General features: G+C 35.8%; 1 protein-coding gene across 15 annotated transcripts in view; it reads left to right on the top strand.

Moving 5' to 3' along the window:
• Window positions 1-19561, top strand: part of NFASC (neurofascin) — a 173558-nt gene that overhangs the window by 107292 nt on the left and 46705 nt on the right. For 8 of the 15 annotated variants that reach the window (XM_087959681.1, XM_087959697.1, XM_087959682.1 and 5 more), the window contains 11 exons: window positions 2244-2355; window positions 2852-3018; window positions 5636-5783; window positions 7385-7509; window positions 8374-8409; window positions 9533-9634; window positions 9745-9942; window positions 10620-10690; window positions 11501-11729; window positions 15277-15392; window positions 17328-17532. In XM_087959681.1, the coding sequence (XP_087815807.1) occupies window positions 2244-2355; window positions 2852-3018; window positions 5636-5783; window positions 7385-7509; window positions 8374-8409; window positions 9533-9634; window positions 9745-9942; window positions 10620-10690; window positions 11501-11729; window positions 15277-15392; window positions 17328-17532 (1509 nt within the window). Of the gene's footprint in view, window positions 1-2243; window positions 2356-2851; window positions 3019-5635; window positions 5784-7384; window positions 7510-8373; window positions 8410-9532; window positions 9635-9744; window positions 9943-10619; window positions 10691-11500; window positions 11745-15276; window positions 15393-17327; window positions 17533-19561 lie in introns of all 15 variants that reach the window. The other 7 variants (XM_087959685.1, XM_087959693.1, XM_087959692.1 and 4 more) reach the window with 3 other exon arrangements.

The following is a 19561-nucleotide window of genomic DNA, read 5'->3' as shown; positions in this document are numbered from 1 at the left end:
TTCAACATCACAGACAATACTGCTACCCTTCAAAAAGACCTTGACTATGTATCAGAATGGTCAAACAAATGGCAACTTCAAATCTCAACAAATAAATGCTCTGTCCTACATATTGGAAAAAAAAATCAGAGTACTCATCTCAAATGACCTAAGTGCTAGAGCCCACTGTAACTACATAGCCAAAAAGGCGTTAAGAGTTGTTAACCTAATCTTACATAGCTTTTTCTCTGGTAATATTATACTACTAACTAGAGCATACAAAACATTTGCTAGACCAATATTCAAATACAGCTCATCAGTCTGGAACCCACATTACGTATCTGATATTAACACAATTGAGAAAGTCCAGAAATATTTCACAAGAAAAGTTCTCCACTCCTCTACTCGTTGCAGAATACCTTATGCCACCAGACTCGAAATTCTAGACCTAGAAAACTAGAACTACGCCGCCTTCGGTCCGATCTAAGTATAGTATATAAAATCATACATTGCAATGTCCTACCTGTCAATGAATACTTCAGCTTCAACCATAACAACACTAGAGCAAACAATAGATACAAACTCAAGGTTAATCGCACCAAACTTGATTGCAGGAAATACGACTTCAGCAACAGAGTGGTCAATGTCTGGAATACGCTACTTGACTCTGTGGTTTTTTCTCCAAACCCCAAAAACTTTAACCTTAGACTGTCTACTATTGACCTCAACCCTTTCCTAAGAGGTCTGTAGGGGGCGTGCATAAGCGCACCAATTGTGCCTACCGTCCCTGTCCTATTGTTTCTTTTATATATTTTTTATTTTTCTTATATGTATCCATGTATTCATAACTATGTTTTTACTTATACCTATTATCTTGTAAGCCATTGGCAAATAAAAATAAATAAATAAATAAAATTTCATTGATATTTCTTTCAGAGGATACAGAGATACAGAGATGTATCTGCTTGGAAATAGTCCATGTTGAACTTTGTAGCACAGTCAAACATCAACACCTGAAATGTTTTGTGATGTTTTGTATCATTCCATAAACTGATTTATAATAATTTTTATGTCATAATTTTTTAAAATAAAATTTTCCAAATTTCAACTCCAGGAATCTGGGTCCTGGAGTTTTACACATTCTTTAAGTTAGCCCATTTGAAGTACCTTAGTTAAAAAATTGTTGTCTTATTTTATGTGTGTGTGTATGTGTGTGTGTAAAATGCCATAGATTATAATGCACAAAGACTTAATCATTTTCATTTCAATTTTGAATGAAGATATCATAAAAAGCCAAAATTGCAGAATAATAATAATAATAATAATAAACTAAATCATCCCAATCCAGTCTTCCTAGTCCCATCTGGGATACTGCTAGGATTTTTTTTTACTATGCCCTTGAAATTTTTCTATATAGAAAATATATCAAAGACCCTTTTATACTGTACGTAGCATATGATCTCACACTTAATTAGATAGCAGTAGAGATTCAAACTACAGTCAGGTTTTATTTTATTTTAAAGTAGATTCTTCCTTTTAGAATTGTCTTTGGTAAACAATTGGTCCTATCTTTGGTTTGGATTAATGAGTCATCTCCCTAGGGAGCTGTTAAACCTAAGTGTCTTTTTATTTCCCTTATAAAGTAAGCCTAAGTTCTCCTGTTCTTTTTTATATATGTCCATGTCTCTATTCATTTAAAGAGTGCTTTCCCTCTTAATCTGACTTGCCAAATACACAGGTTTATGCGTTCTTATGCAGGACTGTTTCATTACCATCCAATCTAAAAAAAGTTTGGAAGGAATTTAATTGTGAGCATATGAAGATAAGAACTTAAAAGTTGGAATTTTTCTGACTGTAGAAATGAGTAAGTTGAGATGAAATAGGTAAAAGATAATTATTGTGAGAAGAATTGAAGGGAAAGCTTAAATCCATCTTCTTGTTTTGGTGTTGCTGTTGTTTGCTCTTTACCTAGATTTTTTTTAATATTTGGTGTAAAAATATATCAAATAAGAGTAGCCATGTAGGTTCCCCAACTATAGTGGGAAAACACTATCGTTCAATAAATCACAATCATCAAAGTATAATTTTTAAAAATAAAATCTTCATAAATATTATGAAATATTTCATATTTGAAAAGTTCAGGCAAAATCTAAGCAGTCAAAAACTTAAATCTGAAAATTTAAACATTAGCATAGAACATTTGCAGTAAAGCAAAATAGCAGTGCTGACTGGTTCTACAGACAATGCACTTTTGTTGTTTTAAGATGTTGTTCCTCGGATCCTTGTCCCTCGTAACCAGCTGATTAAAGTGATTCAGAACAACCGGACGCTTCTTGACTGTCCATTCTTTGGATCCCCAATTCCCACATTACGATGGTAAGAATTTTATTATTAAGCCACAGCATCTTTTTAGTGTATATCTGGTTTTTGCATTGATTATATTACTGTTAATAAATAAGACAGAAACATTTTTTAAAAAATCAGCAGATATCCAAGTTACCAATATGGCATTGGAAGGACAAAGTAGCCATTATTAAAAGTAGATACACTTTATCTAGATTTATATATATTTCAAATAAATCGATAGACCACCTGGAGAAGGTTAGGTAGTAATTCCTTTTGTGCATGTGTGTCCAAAGTTTTGGCTTGTCTGGGCCACATCAAATGAAGAAGAATTGTCTTGGGCCATATATAAAATATATAATATAGTTAATGTACATAAATCATATAATAATGTTAAAAGTTATGATCTTGTGAGGCCACATCCAGGGCTTCAGACAGACTGTGGGCCACAGGTTGGACACACAGACCACACCCCATTTTGGTGGTTTGTATATTGAATATTTAAAATAATTTATTCTTGTTTCATGAGGTTTAAGAACGGCCAGGGAAGTACACTTCATGGTGGCAACTATAAAGCACATGAAAATGGAACGTTAGAAATCATCAGGGCTCGGAAAGAAGACCAGGGAACTTACACCTGTGTGGCTACCAATCTTCTGGGCAAAGCACAGAACCAGGTTCGTTTGGAAATAAAAGGTAAGGTGGCTTCTGCTTCAGCAAACCACAGGTATTTTCCAAATATTGGGGAGAGATGTGGTTTCCAAACGTAGCATATATCCTATTCATAAAGAAGGTGTGATGTTTTAGTGAAGCTTATTTTGGCAATTGGAAAGAATAGAAACATTAAATTACAGTTAAATGGACTTCTTCAATGGTAGGTTCTGTAAACCTTTGCTACGTGTTCAACATTAGACCAAAGAACCTCACACTTGCAAAAGATGTCCTAATACCCTGCAAGCAAATGCAATTTCCATTCTGTTTATCTAAATGTTATGAAGAGTTTCTTGAGCTTGACAACAGAGATAGAAATTGCAGAAGCTTCAACTCGAAGAGGAACCTGTCATTCAGTCTTGTTGCATTATCCAGTTTATTGATGCCCATGAGACAATAAAAGAAATTCAGAAAAGGAAAAAGCAGCAGGAAAATATACTGCTCAAAAAAATAAAGGGAACACAAAAATAATACATCTTAGATCTGAATGAATGAAATATTCTTATTAAATACTTTGTTCATTACATAGTTGAATGTGCTGACAACAAAATCACACAAAATTTATCAATGGAAATCAAATTTAGCAACCCATGGAGGTCTGGATTCGGAGTTACATTCAAAATTAAAGTGGAAAAAACACTACAGGCTGATCCAACTTTGATGTAATGTCCTTAAAACAAGTCAAAATGAGGCTCAGTAGTGTGTGTGGCCTCCACATGCCTGTATGACCTCCCTACAATGCCTGGGCATGCTCCTGATGAGGTGGCGGATGGTCTCCTGAGGGATCTCCTCGCACACCTGGACTAAAGCATCCCCAACTCCTGGACATCTGTGGTGCAACGTGGCATTGGTGGATGGAGCAAGACATGATGTCCCAGATGTGCTCAATAGGATTCAGGTCTGCGGAACGGGTGGGCCAGTCCATAGCACCAATGCCTTCGTCTTGCAGGAACTGCTGACACATTCCAGCCACATGAGGTCTAGCATTGTCGTGCATTAGGAGGAACTCATGGCCAACCGCATCAGCATATGGTCTCACAAGGAATCTGAGGATCTCATCTTGGTACCTAATGGCAGTCAGGCTACCTTTGGCAAACACATGGAAGGCTGTGCAGCCACCTAAAGAAATGCCACCCCACACCATTACTGACCCACTGCCAAACCGGTCATACTGGAGGATGTTGCAGGCAGCAGAACATTCTCCATGGCATCTCCAGACCCTGTCATGTCTGTCACATGTGCTCAGTGTGAACCTGCTTTCATCTGTGAAGAGCACAGGGCGCCAGTGGCGAATTTGCCAATCTTGGTGTTCCCTGGCAAATGCCAAACGTCCTGCACGGTGTTGGGCTGTAAGCACAACCCCCACCTGTGGACGTCGGGCCCTTATACCACCCTCATGGAGTCTGTTTCTGACCGTTTGAGCAGCCACATGCATATATGTGGCCCGCTGGAGGTCATTTTGCAGGGCTATGACAGTGCTCCTCCTGTCCCTCCTTGCACAAAGGCAGAGGTAGCAGTTCTGATGCTGGGTTGTTGTCCTCCTACAGCCTCCTTCACGTCTCCTGATGTACTGGCCTGTCTCCTGGTAGTGCCTTCATGCTGTGGACACTACGCTGACAGACACAGCAAACCTTCTTGCCACAGCTTGCATTGATGTGCCATCCTGGATGAGCTGCACTACCTGAGCCACTTGTGTGGGTTGTAGACTCCATCTCATGCTACCACTAGAGTGAAAGCACCCCCAAGCATTCAAAAGTGACCAAACCATCAGCCAGAAAGCATAGGAACTGAGAAGTGGTCTGTGGTCACCACCTGCAGAACCACTCCTTTATTGGGGATGTCTTGCTAACTGCCTATGCTTTCCACCTGTTGTCTATTCCATTTGCACAACAGCATGTGAAATTGATTGTCAATCAGTGTTGCTACCTAAGTGAACAGTTTGATTTCACAGAAGTGTGATTGACTTGGAGTTACATTGTGTTGTTTAAGTGTTCCCTTTATTTTTTTGAGCAGTGTATAAAGAAAGATGAGAGTGGTTCAAACATTGAATAAAGGGAAACAAACCAAAAGGAGTGAACTGAATGAGTGCCTTATTTACACTGCACCTTCCTTAGAACATTTTTTGAGCAGATGCTGTGAACTGCAGAGAAGGATTAAGCAACAACAAAGAATTCTTGATGATTTATCAGAAAGATTGGTTACATATTGGTTGTGTCCTTGTCATACCAATTTGGGGTAAAACCTATTGCCATCTGTGGGGCTGAATCTTTTGAGCTGAATTACACCTCCAAAGTACTAGGGTATGCATTAGAATGTGTCTGGTGAGTACAAGAAGGATTGCAAGGCTTAACAGTGGATAAATATCAGGAAAAAAATAAATGATAGAAACGGAGAGATTTATCATCACTTATTCCTTGATGAATAAAGCAATAGTAGACAATCTGTCAGTGTTACATTCTTTTATTAGATTCTATTTCCTAGTGCTTAAACTAGACTCCCCTAACTCCATTCCCTTCAAACATCTTGAAGAGACTAGCTTGAGGACTTCAAATAAATTAAATAGTTCACTAATAATCCTAGACTACTATCTAACTCTTTGCAGATCCCACAAGGATCATAGAGGGACCCAAAGATGCTATACCAAAGAAAGGTTCCACAATTCACTTAGTATGCCAGACAAGACATGACCCCACATTACGGCTTACAGTTACCTGGCTTAAAGATGATATTCCTGTCTACTTTGGAAACAGGTCAGTTTCATCTTTCTTTTATTAGATGATATATTTCTCAAAATTTTAGCCTATTCAGCTACTCTAGGATATAAGTAATTATTACAGAATTTTCCCATTTTGATTGTGAGAATTACATCTATTGCTATTTGGAAGAGGAGTAAATTGATGATGGAAAAAAATGTAATAGCAAAAGCCATGTTTTGTATGCAGAAATGGAGCAATAAAAAACTGGAAAAAAATGTTTGATATCTCTTGTTAAAAATTATGTTCTAAAATTAATGATTTTTTTTCACCAGAAGTTACTGATTTTTTACTTGCTCATTTAAAAACATCACTTCTGAAAAAACAATGTTTGTGTAATTCTTTTTTAATACTACATTTTTGATGCCTTCAATTTTATCTTAGTCATTTAAAATGGAGAATGTATATATTTATCTCCAAAACAGTACAATATGTTTTCTAGACTGAGCTTGTTGGTTTTTAACTTTAAAACTAAATCATTTTTTTTAAAGTTATCTACTTGATAAAAAATTAAATAACACTTTCCTTTTTAAATTCTCAGAAGTTCAATTTCCTTGATTAAAGTTAATGAGCTTTTATTTATCAGGCTAATACTGTTTTCAGATCATAAAAATAATCTCAGAAAACATACCAACATAATTAATTAAGTGTGCCAGATTCCCTCTATTAGGTATGTCTCTGTTTAGTATTCCAGGCATACCAGCATTTGGAAATTGATCAAAAAAGCAGTTTATAAATTAATGTCTACAAAAACACCAAAATAAACTAAATTAAACCCTTTGTATGGGTATGTGCATGCACATTAACTCATATATGTGCCTATGAGTTAAACATGCTAACTTTTAAATCATAAACTTTAAAAAATAAGATATACATATAAATCATAATTTTAAACCTTTTCTCAGAGGCTGCCAAAATGTCTCCCAAAGATGATTTTTTTACAATGTTATACCATTAGTGATTCTGGAGTTGCATCCTGCATCGTTGATGTCTTTCAAAACATAGACCTCCAATTACACTGTAAAATTTCAGAGATGAGATTTCCAAAATAAAGTGTGATTTCCCATCATTTGAGCTAAAAATGCACAAAACCAGTTATAAAAATAAGTGCTCACTTTCCCAAATGAGAAAAAAAAATAGACAATTTAATTCTCACTTGTAGATACATTATATTTCACCTTGAATGTGCCATTGTTTAGCCCTCCGCAAATCAGTTCAGATAGGAGTACAGTTTCAGCGAAGTATTACAACCTTCTCAACAAATAGCTAATAGACATCAAAATTGAAATCAAAATTGGAGATCCTCAAGGATTTTGTTCAAACCATATTTTTAAATAAATCAGCTTGAGATCCACATCCTTCACTGATAAGAAAATAAAATAATTCAAAGTTAATTATTTTGTTTTTCTAATTTTATAATACTTTTCTTGGCTCCAAAAAAAAACCAATTTGTAATATGTTATAGGATATTATTTAATTTCTATCTCGTTTTTACAAAAGTATACAGTAATAGGCACATCAGTAGCTGTCATTCATGTTTTTCTAAGAGAGATGTGTTTCCATAATGTTTTTACTTGTAATGCTTCTGCACTGAAAAGGATGAAGAAAGAAGAAGATGGTTTGACTATACATGGAGTATCAGAAAAAGATCAAGGATATTATACCTGTGTGGCTAGCACTGAACTAGACAAGGATACTGCCAGAGCCCATCTCACTGTACTTGGTAAGTCTTCCTTTCAATTTTCTTGAATTTGGTGTACATTCTAAGTATCATAGACAACTTATTTAGGCAAAAGTTATAACTTGTTTCTCTAAATTATAGAAAATGGAATGTACAGCAAAAAAAGAAAAAGAAACAATCTTAATTCTTTAAAAATGTAATATTCTATTAACCATGTTCAACTGGCTGACTTATTTTCATTATTTACTGCTTTAAAATAATCTTGCTTGTACACAATAATTATGAGTCCTAATGGTGAAAAGCGAAGATGTGTCCCAGAGCTGATTAAACACAGTAGTTCCTTTGTATTTTAGTCTTCTCTGTAAGGTAGGGAAGAGATGCAAAAATAATTTAAATATGTTTAGGAATCTCTTCAAAGTACTAGTTCAATTTAAAACTTGATTTAAAGTATGGATTAGTCATCCTTTTGTCTTTGTACCAGATTTTTTTTTGTACAACTTTGTCTTTGTACAAGGGATTGGAGATGTGCACGCACATTTATTGGACATGTATCCTTTTACATAAACTGGCTTATACCAAAGGAATACATATAGTTCATCTCTCTCCCTTCCTCATCCTTATCCCTTTCAGCAATTCAGCGCATATTGTTGAGTTCTCACTCTCATTATCAGAAGGATGTAAGCTATGTTATCCCACCAGACAGATAATCAGATGATCTGCTACTGGTTAGAGGCCAGGTGGCTTGGTTTTGTGCCACAGGAAACCCGCAATCTGTTTTCTGTCAACCGAATGAATGAACTTTGCAGCTTGTTCACCCATGGTTTAAAAGCTAAACTATAATTCTTCAATTACTTATGTTTAACTATTGATCCTAACTCTCTAAACGGCTAATATCTTACTTTGCAGCTCCTTCTTCTGTTAACCGTATGACCCCACCCCCAGGTAATCAGTACTAATCCATCAATCTCTTTGAATTTTTTTCTTTTGTTGCTGCTTAGTCATCGAAATAACTTTAATTAGAGTTCTACTGAAAGTATAATTGTGTTGGGATACTCATCCCTCAGCAGTAGTCATAATTGGGAAATAGGAAGACATCTAGAATTCTGTTGTACAGCTTGTTGCATAGAGTGTAAAAGTAAACGAATCTACTACTAGGAGTCATTAAACTACAGCTTAGTATAGGCTACTAGGACAAATGCCCAATTCTGATATTGACAAGGATTTTCTTCTCCTCCCTGTATGAATGTTTGCATTTACTTTAACATTTTCAAATTCAGACTATTTTGCAGTTGGAACATGCCACATTTTGAACGTGTTTCAAATTTTGAGCCACTCAGTCTCAAAACATCAAGTGTTTCAAATTCAAAAACAATTTCAAAATGCTTAAAACATACCGTTTAGGATTTTTTTAAAAAGTGGGATGTTTTAAATTTGAAACAGTTTTAATTCAAAATGTTTTCTACATCTCTACAGTTGATAAAAAAATGCAACACATCCATATGGGCAGACCACAAACGATGCTGGAACAGTGCAGTGTTTTTTACAATTTTCTTCTGTACTTCCATGAATCAGAGTAACAATCACTAAATATTCTTACTTATTATTTATCTAAAACCTAAAACTGTCTCTAAACAATTGGTTCTAAAATCCTTACTCTGATGGTAGAGAGCCTTCAGCCTCATTTATTCATGCCACAGAGGTATATAAAATTTGAAACAAATAATAGAGTGTGGTATTTCAAGGTTACCAGGTGGATGCCATTTTGCAGTACTCCCCTAAAAATTATCCCTGCAAAGGGGAAAAAAAGTAGCATATCTTGGTGAATTTTCTACTCAGACTACTTTTTGTGTGGGACAGAATTCTATACTTTAATAATTTAGTATCAGTCTGAAGTAGTACCACTTGTTTTAATATCCAATTCCCATCTTTTTCTGTGACAAGTTTAAACTTGACCTTATTACCATATACAACATAGAGATATGAACTTTAATGGAAAGCCTAAAAGGACTGGGACCTTCACTATTCATTAGGGAAACCTATATTTTGCATATTGTTTTGCTGGTAGCACGTCCAGAACGTCCCCGTGACCTTGAACTAACAGACCTTGCTGAAAGGAGTGTGAGGTTAACTTGGATTCCTGGTGATGACAACAACAGCCCAATCACGGGTGAGTGAAATGATACCATTCATGCTTTGTTCATTGTTTGTATTTCACGGTAAGCCTGATTACCAGTAATTACATCGCAAATTAGGGGATCCCACATTTCTGTCTTCTAGATTATATTGTGGAATTTGAGGAGGATAAATTCCAACCTGGAACTTGGCATAACCATTCCCGTTACCCAGGAAATGTGAACTCCGCCATCTTGCGCCTTGCACCATATGTCAACTATCAGTTCCGAGTAATAGCTGTGAATGATGTAGGAAGCAGTTATCCCAGTCTGCCTTCTGAACGTTACCATACAAATGGGGCACGTAAGTGCTAACTGGCTTGAATTCATGTATACCCTTAAAATGAAAAGAAAGCTTGAAAAAAGTCTGCAAACATGGACAGACAGATGCCACAAGTGGCAAATACTCCTGAGAAAAAGGTGTACTTGCAAATATATTATACTATTCCATTCTTACAAGTACATAGAAGGCTTTTTTTGCTGTATAACTGAAAACTAATGTATGAAATTATTCTGACAGATTCAGCAGTCTACCTGTCAAAGCAATCGCTGGAATCCTGACATTACCAAGTATTTTTCTGCTGATCAGTTTTCAGATTATAATATCATCAAGTGAACACTTGGATTTTGAGATTTAGGATTTGAAACAATAAAATATTAAAAATCTCAAATAATACAGATAGATTTTCTTTGTCAAATTGACCCCATTTTGTACTGTATTCCACTTTCAAATTATTAAATACCTGGAGATAATGGCTATCATCACTGTAGGAGCAGAAATGGTTGCCTAACTTATTCTTTTGTTGAAAAACTTATAATGTCTAATTGATTTAAATCAATTTAAATGTCTAATTTAAAATATGTGGGTCTCGTAAATGTATCAGCATTGTATTCCAGATTTTCTGTCTATAAACAATGGGGTATTGCTTAAAAAGATAGAGACAAATATTATTGTTTGCTCAGTATTTACCTTTATTTCAGGCCCTGAATTTAATCCTTCAGGAGTTAAAGGATCAGGAACAGCAAAAAATAATATGGTTATATCATGGATGGTGAGTTATCCTGAGAGAAGTTACTTGTTTATAACATGTATATTTGTACCATAAGTCATCATCATTCCAAGGTTTTTCTACAAAGTGTGGTATTAGAACATATTACAAAGAACAATGGCACAAAGGAGCATCAAATATATATTGTTCCAGGGCTTTATATGCTTTATAACATAGACCTACTTCTGGAGGTGAAAATAGTCACAACTGGAAAAGATTCTGGACATTTTCTTCTTCTAGCTCCATAGCCCTGTTGTAAATTCTGACTATTGATCATTAATGTGGCTATTGAATTCTTCCTTTGCTGCTGCAATTTGTTGTCTTTCCACAATGACTCCAAATAATGTCCAACAGATTTATAATCTTAAAACTAATAGTGTGGTATTGAATATTAAAGCACTATAAAAGGTTTATATCAGTACTAAAGCATAAAAGGAAAAATAAAAGGCAAGTCTTAATTTGTATCTAAAATAAACCATTTTTCTTGGTGTATGCTCTTTTTAATGCAATTGTACTTTATTTATTACTTTATTTTATATGTAACTTTCTAACTTTTTATATGTGAAGCCTTTTAATCCACATTAAACATTTGCAGGTTATGTCAGTTGTGTTCTTGCCTGTGGTCCAGTGAATTCCAATTTGGCAAATCAGCCAAAATTTGCCTGACTAATTTCTTTTGCATTTCAAGTGAACCTGTTTGTTTTTAGATCTGTTGTGGTGCTGAATCTCCAACAGTCATAGAAGAGATACAGTATACAGGAATATACCCCTGATATTCTAAGCCACAATTGTCTTCTTTCTTTTGTTCTCTAGCCATTAAATGCAACTCAAGTGTATGGCCCCAATCTCAAATACATTGTGAAGTGGAGAAGAAGAGACACACGGGAGAGTTGGAACAACCGAACTGTAAGGGGTGATGTCAGTCAGTATACCGTCGCGCCAACACCTATCTATACACCATACGAGATCAAAGTACAAGCTTTAAATGATTATGGGATTGCCATGGAGCCAGACATCGTAATTGGCTACTCAGGGGAAGATTGTGAGTATTTCCATAGTCCGAGAAAGTTGGAAATAGAGAAGGCAAATTGCATTCACTTCTTACTTGTTGGTAATAACTGGCAAACTTTTAATACTAGATCTGTCATGATCAGCATTTTGCCAAAAGGGGTATTCAAGTGTAGCAATAGGCATTATTTTTCTCAGAATGAAATGAAAATGTTCAAAATATCTGGAATGCCTTGCCTTTTCACAAACCACAGGCATCAATACCCATACATTCACTGTTCTTAGAAATTATTTTTTTCTGACACATCTGACTTTTACAAATGTTAAGAAATTTTCTTTGCGTTTAAATATACGCAGTGCAACTGCCTGAAATTTGCCTACAATAAATAATTCAGGAGATAAGCTATCCCAACATTGTGTGGTTAAAAAGTATTCAGGTTATGGAAATGAAACTGAAACACAAATATTAATTGAAATTGGCATTTGCTGATAAAAGAAGTACTTCATTTTCTATTTTCCAAAATTGTTCTGGAAATTCGGTGAATCCTTCAGAGAAATCATAGGGGTTTCGAGCAAAAAAGAAGGAAAAAAGAAAATCTCAATATGCAAACAGAAGTCTGTTTGCATAACACAGCACATAACATGTAATTTGGACAACTAAGGTAAGTTGGCAGGAATATAATAGTAAAATAGGTACAAATAACAGATGTAAAAATAAATGAACTGATTTAGCCAATAGAAGAGATAAGATGGCGTAGTATCTAAAGTTTGGATTCATATAGTAAGGATTTGGACCAGTGGTGGTATTCAGCTGGTTTGCACTGGATCGGGTGAACCAGTAGCAAAGATATGACATGAGTCGCTGAACCGGTAGTAAGTTCTGGCTGGCCACGCCCCCAATCCGGTCACCCGGTCGCTGCTGGCTCACTTGCTCTGCTCGCCTGATGCTCGCTTACCCTGCCCACCTGATGCTCGCCCCTTAAGGTATTTCTTTTTTTTCCCCTCCCAACAATGAGCTGTTCATACTATCAGATGTGCCGGGATTCCCCTTGCTGAGGCTCAGGAAGGCAAAAAATGGAGGGAGGGTATCAGTCCCACCCTCCATTTTTTTTCTTCCTGAGTCCCAGAGGAGCCTTCTGGGAGCAAAAATGCCCTCCTGAAACTCTTCTGAGGCCAGGAAGATCCCAAAACGGAGCATGGAGGGGTGCTGCGTGCCCCTCCCATGCTGTTTTATTTTCTTCCTGAGCCCCAGAGGAGCCTTCTGAGAGCAAAAACACCCCCCTAGAGTCTCCTCTGAGGCCCAGAAGGCCCAAAAAATGGGTTGCGGGGTGGCTGCAAAAAAGCGAAAAAAGCCATGCCCACCCAGTCACATGGCCACACCCACCCAGCTATGCCCACCCAGCCACGGCCACAGAACCCATAGTAAAAAAAAAATTTAATCCCACCACTGATTTGGACTTAGTATTAATTCAACTATGTATCTTGTCTTGGATAATTTATGTTTTCAGCTAAATGACTTGGAGGAATGTATTATTTTTAAAACAGTGACTCTATAATATTTTAAAATGGTCATAATCTTTCTGGAATACGAGTGCAAGTGTCAGTTTACAGACATTGTGAATAATGGGTTGGGCAGGTGGGCGTAATACCTGTTTCCAATTTCTCTTAACTCTCTTCCTTCTAAAAATGATCAGAACAGTTAAATAAACAATAATTGGGCATGATCTAGTAATCCAGTTATGAAATTATCAAGGAATTACTATTGAGGCTGCAATATCTCTCTTCAAATATAGATGTAAATCCACACCAACTGAAGCTGGGGGATATCCCTCTTAGGCCCCACAAAGGCCACTCAAACTTTGTTTATTATACAGCATTTTTGGAGGGAACATTGTTCATCAAGGTCAGGCTCCTTGTTTTAGACCTAAAACCACCTGTCCATAATCAATCTCTCTCTTTTTTTTTTATCTAAGCCTCAGCTTCTTGACCTTATGTAGATCTAGATAGTTGGAAGGTTCGCCACCATCACTATTTACCTAAGGAAGGACTGTTTGAAACTGAAGGTTCATCGTCTAAAACCTTATACTCTATGTCATAACTAGATGTACATTAAAGAGGACTAATTCTGGAATAAAATCAGTTGGTCATTGAGTACCTATTGCAATAAGATTGTTAACTACTTTGACATACTAAGATACTTGCTGAGGTTAGACCAACCAGTCTGAGTTTATGAGATCAGTTTTAGTTACTGTAGCCTGTAAACATGAAGGCTACAGTGGGGGCTAACTGTCTTTACTCTAGCCCATCATGAATATTGCAAGTGGCAGAGAGTGGGTCCAGAGAGTGTTCCATGGCTCTTTCTAATACACATTTGGAAAGAAAAAAATACATGGAAAAAGAGGAGTCTGGTGGAATAATTGTAGCTGTAAAGCTCCACTTCCATGTTTCATACAACCCATTATCACCACCCATTATCAAATGTGGGACAATATGAATAAGCACTGTTGTTTCAGGACTACAGACAGCACAGTCATAAAATCAAAGTTTCTTTTAAAGCTTTATCCATTTTCATTATTACAAGGAAGTTTCTTTTCCATAATAGATCCTTCCTTCTTTCCTTCCTTCCTTCCTTCCTTCCTATAATCAGTTTCAAATATATATGTTGTATCTTTACAATTAATATAATGGTTTATGATTGTAATATAAAATTCAATCAATTTAATGTTTATTCATGAAACCTTTGGGATCTGTTGGTAAAAATACAAGCTTGCCTTCAGAAATAAGAGAAAACAAGGAAATAAAATAGCCAGATTCTTTCCTTTGGATGCAAGACATCACACACTTTTCATTAAAAGCATTCAGTTCGGTAGAATAAATAGCAGTGTTATTTCTTGTTTTACCTACTAAGTAACATATGTAGAGCATTGCACAGGAAATAATATAATATGGTGTTCAGGTTGCTCTTGTAGGCTAGAGTATGTAATGAATATCTCATTGCAGATTGACAAAACTGACAAAATGTAAAATGTGATAATTGATAATTCTCCCTTATGATGATGATAATTCTACTTTATAATTGGGTTTCTATGGATGCACATTTAGACTATCATATTGAAAGAGTGTGTATATGTGTGTGAGAGAGAACTAAGCTCTTTCCCATCCCCATGTCTTTCTTTCCTTTTAAATTGGTGGTGTTCTGTTCATCTTTATAATGATTTTGGACGATCCTGTCTGCTTGTGTGATGCCATAAAGTGGTTTTAAAAGTTGGGGCTTCTGCTAGTAGCATTAATTTTGTGAACCTGTTATAAGTACTGTAATAATGTGATGTCAATAGCAAATTTTTAAAAAATGGTGGTAGGATCAGTCCCGCCACTATACAAAAACTGTGTGAATGTGAAATTACTTTCTGTGTCCATGAGATGGCAGCATCGTATTTTTGACAAGATAGTACAACTACTGAGACAGTGATATGGAACAACCTTCTGCAGCTTAAAAAAAAAATAGTTTTCTCTCATATTTAATTTTCTTTCAGGTATTGTTGGGTTGTTAATTTCTGCTTTGCTTTATTCCTTACACTTAGATCCTAAGGCTGCCCCTACTGATATTAGGCTCAAAGTTGTAAACAGTACAGCAATCAGCCTTCAATGGAGTAAAGTGTACCCAGAAACCATCCAGGGACAGCTCAAGGAATATAGAGTGAGCACAACCAAATCCCAATAATTTTGGTACTATTTGGTACTATTAATATGGCTAACCCTTGTCACTAATGATAACTGACGAGATGATCTGTTGCACATAGTAAAATGGAGATGACACAAATGATCTAAAAGCTGCTGAAAGACATGGAGACCATTTTTAAGAAGATAGTATTTACAGCAAAGAAAACATATATCAAATTCAGATCCAAAAGAGTTTTCTTCTTCTTTTAGTTCCATAGAAAAATCATTACTCAATAATAGGGCATCTTTTAGTTGCAACTACCTTCTACCAAGTGTTTCCTAGATAGTCCAGGAGTATACTTCAGTAGAGATGGAAGGGACCTTGGAGGTCTTCTAACCCAACCCCTGCTCAAGGAGGAGACCCTGTACCATTTCAGATGAATGTCTTCTTTAAATCCTCTCAGAATTCACAATTATTTTGGCTGAGAAGTCCAGACGTTGTAGCCCCAAACGTTGGAGAAGAATACATATGCACTAATTATACTTAAGGCAGATGTAAGTTTTGACTGCAAATATGGTATATTAGAACAATATTCTTCTTGGGCTCAGTGCTGAGTGTTGTGGAGAGGCAGGTTTCAAGACTTGACAGTCAAATTATTTTTTTTCTTTGTCAGGAAGAAAGCTGGGGTGATTTAACAGTGCTCATTTTAATATTTTGGTGAATTTTTGCAGTCTTACCTCATTTAACATGATACGTTTTAATCCAGCTTTGGATTTACAGGATTTATGTGTTTTTTGCTTGAAAGCTTCATAGTCTCATTTTTCCAAAGTTTACTATACATTTTTAAAATCTTATTTTCATGCATAATACAACTGTAGTATTTAAAAAAAAATTCTGCCATCTGAAGGCAAACTTATACATTCGAAAAGTAAAAAATTAATGAATCATTGTACGAAACGTCATAATTTGGTCAATTTAGCCAAACATATCCATACTCCATGCTGTATCATCTGTATATCAGTAGTTTTAATCATCTGATCATTGATTGGTTTGGAACAAAAGGGCAGTTCAGAGTAGCTGCTATGCTGTATACACCTCTTCAGCTAATAATATAGAACTGGCTTCTTTCTTCATTCTGAACTTCCTGAATTTGACTTACTGTGATTAAGAAAAGCAGCTTCTCAGATGGTTTCCCAACTTTTGTGTCATCCTTCATGTGCATTTGGCATGTTTTATTAATCAACACGTGAACATTCTATTTTGGCCTAATCAGAATTTAATAAATGTGCTAATTGAATAATGATCTCCCAAAACAATAGCAAATGGATTTTATCCTGATGATTGTGTTTAAAAACTTTTTTAAAATCAGCTTTTGTCAAATTAACAAAAAACAACAGACAAATAAACCAAAAAACTCAAAAAAACCAATGTTAAAAGCCCTGTTGGAACTGTGGCAATGGCATATCTTTACCTTAGCTTTCTCTTACCATGGTTTCTCAGATGTATTGGGAGTTCAGCTTCCAGAATTCCCAGCCATCAAAGACAGTTGCTTAAAACACCAGGTGAGAGAAATCTATTCTAATACATTTTCCAATCTGAACATTTTTTTTCACAGGATATTCTTTTTGCATCTTTTTCTTCTCATACCATTTATATCTCAAAATTAATGGACTCTTACTGGCCACAAGTGAACTTGGACAGACAACATTTTGTGTCAAACTATGAAGTCATCAGTGAGAGGATAAAAAGAATGAACATTTTGAAGGCTGAAATCCTGGTCTAGTTTTAGGGGCAGAGAAAATAGGTTGTTGTTAATCCTGTAGCGTGACTTTATGTTGTCGGTCTCCTTCTTCCTTGTGGAATGACTTTTATGCTTGAGCTAATTCTTGTGTGAAAGCTGAAAATGCGCAGGTATATTTTTAATAACGCTAAAACAAGAGAAGCTTTATTTGCCTTACCTGTTTTTTGAAGGCTTATTACTGGAGAGAAAGTAGTTTGCTGAAGAATCTATGGGTCTCTAAGAAAAAGCAGTCTATGGGTTTTATTGGAGACCGGACACGGGGCATAGTGTCCCGGCTGTTTCCTTATAGCAACTACAAATTGGAAATGGTTGTAGTCAACGGGAGAGGAGATGGGCCTCGGAGTGAAATTCTGGAATTCACAACACCTGAAGGAGGTAGGTTTCTCCCTAATATTTACACAGCTTTGGAAAATCTATCATTTTTGTGTGTGAAATATGAAAATGAGGAGTTTCTGTTAGCCCAATGTCGTGGAATAAGTAATAGATCCTATATACTGTAGTCTTGTAGAGCTACTATTCAAAAACTATAAGATAAGAGAAAAGAGAAATTGAAAACACTATCTCTTTGTTGCCTTTCTAGTGATCATCTAGATTTTTTATTTGCACAGCCCTGATCTGTACATATGCTTCAAGATCATCTTATTTGGTGGGCCCTGTGTTAAGTAAGAAAGTGACTAATATTTTGATATAATTGCAGTGATTCCTAAAGTAATTGAACTGCACATAGAATAGAAATTCTTTAGTATTTTTAGTCAAGATTCCATCTGGTTATATCTCTTGAAAAGTGAAATCTTAGGATAAAATAGCATCTGTTTTTCCAGTGGAACAAGCACTATTTCAGAACAGATTCTGCCTCATTTTTACTGTCCTCTCAAGCCTACAAAATGCAAGCTTGGAAAACAAAGAAAAAGAGAAGTTCTACTGTAGGAGTCTGCCTATATGATGTCAGATAGGACTATTATTAAATCTATATGTTACCCCTTTTATGAATAAGGCGACTTAGGGCAGTAGTTCCTCTCCAGAGCTCTTTGAATTTGATTACTAGACAAGTAATCTTGTAATCTATTATTCTGAAGTCTGGTTTATGCTCAGTAAGAAACAATTTAATGCATCAGATAGAAGATTTAAGTTAAAGCTGCTATTGTGTGGTCATATATTCTTATGATACAATCTGACACTCTTCATTAGGGATCAACAGAGATTGTCCTTCTGGTTCAGGGGACTGTTTCAAAATTCCAGAAGTGGCTCAGCCCTTGCTGGATTTTTCCAGAAGCTGCCCATTCTGACTCAGATCTCAATATGGAATGAGAATTGGAAAAGGACACTTCCCCCGTAAGGAAAAACATAAACAGCTCTGACTAGTTTTCAGTTGAAATGGATAGGATTTGTAGGACAACCACAAATTTCTAATTAAATATACAATTTTAATAGAAATCAGTAGTTTGGAAAATGTACGGCAACTTTAGCCATTTTTATGCCAAATATTTGTGCCCAACTCTGTATTACTTAAAAGATTGACATGGTTACCCTAATAGCAAGGGTTGGTCTCACTGAAGGAAGACCTGATGGAGAATCAGGGAGATTACCTTGTGAGAATTTGACAAAAATCACTATATAAGGAAGGAGTCCTAGGAAATAAGATGATAAAGGAAGAGACTTAGGAAGGTTATCTCTGATTCCTTGGAGTATTGGAAGGGAACAGTAAAGCACAATTAGCTTACAACATTCTGTTATTATAATCTATCTCAATGTATAGTTCTAGTCTTCCTGTGGAATCTGTTTCCTACTTTGGTCTACCCAGAGGGCTAACATCAATCTTGATAAGTCTTTTTAGCTGTGCTCAGTGACAGCAGTTTCTTTCTAACATATCCCGTTGCTTCATTTTGGCATCATCATGAATGGCTTTTCAAAGTGATTAGCTTGAGTTCATCAGACATGTCATGAATAAAAAGTGACCTTTATTGCTTAATATTGAGTATCATAATTCCTATTCTGATAGGTTTTTATGTTCATCTTAAGAAGCAGAGTTGGCCTCATTGTAGAAAGAATAAATCTTCAACTTAATAGACAGATGTGATAAAAACTGCTTACCCAACTGATTAACTCTATAGTTCTAAATGGGAGATAAGAAGTTTGGCTTTTGAGCTCAACATAATTTATAGCTGACAATTTCATCCACATTATTATTTAGGCCATTAGCACAGCATACACTCATATTACATCCACTGCATAGTTATCCAGAATGCAAAAATAAAACAATAGCCTTATCCTTTGCGGAATGTCCAGACTGTATTTATTAAAAACACATGGAAACTGTGGTGTGGTTTTAATAAGTTACATTTATGCCATCTATACCAAATACTTCTATGTGCACTACCTGCATTTTAGATTTTGTTACCTGATA

Source organism: Notechis scutatus, chromosome 3 (genome assembly GCF_049901735.1).
Source record: "Notechis scutatus isolate UNSWTSFEM ecotype Mainland chromosome 3, rNotScu1.2, whole genome shotgun sequence".
Classification (NCBI taxonomy): domain Eukaryota; kingdom Metazoa; phylum Chordata; class Lepidosauria; order Squamata; family Elapidae; genus Notechis; species Notechis scutatus.
The sequence above is the reverse complement of the archived record's forward strand: the minus strand, read 5'-3'. Positions and strand labels throughout refer to the sequence as shown.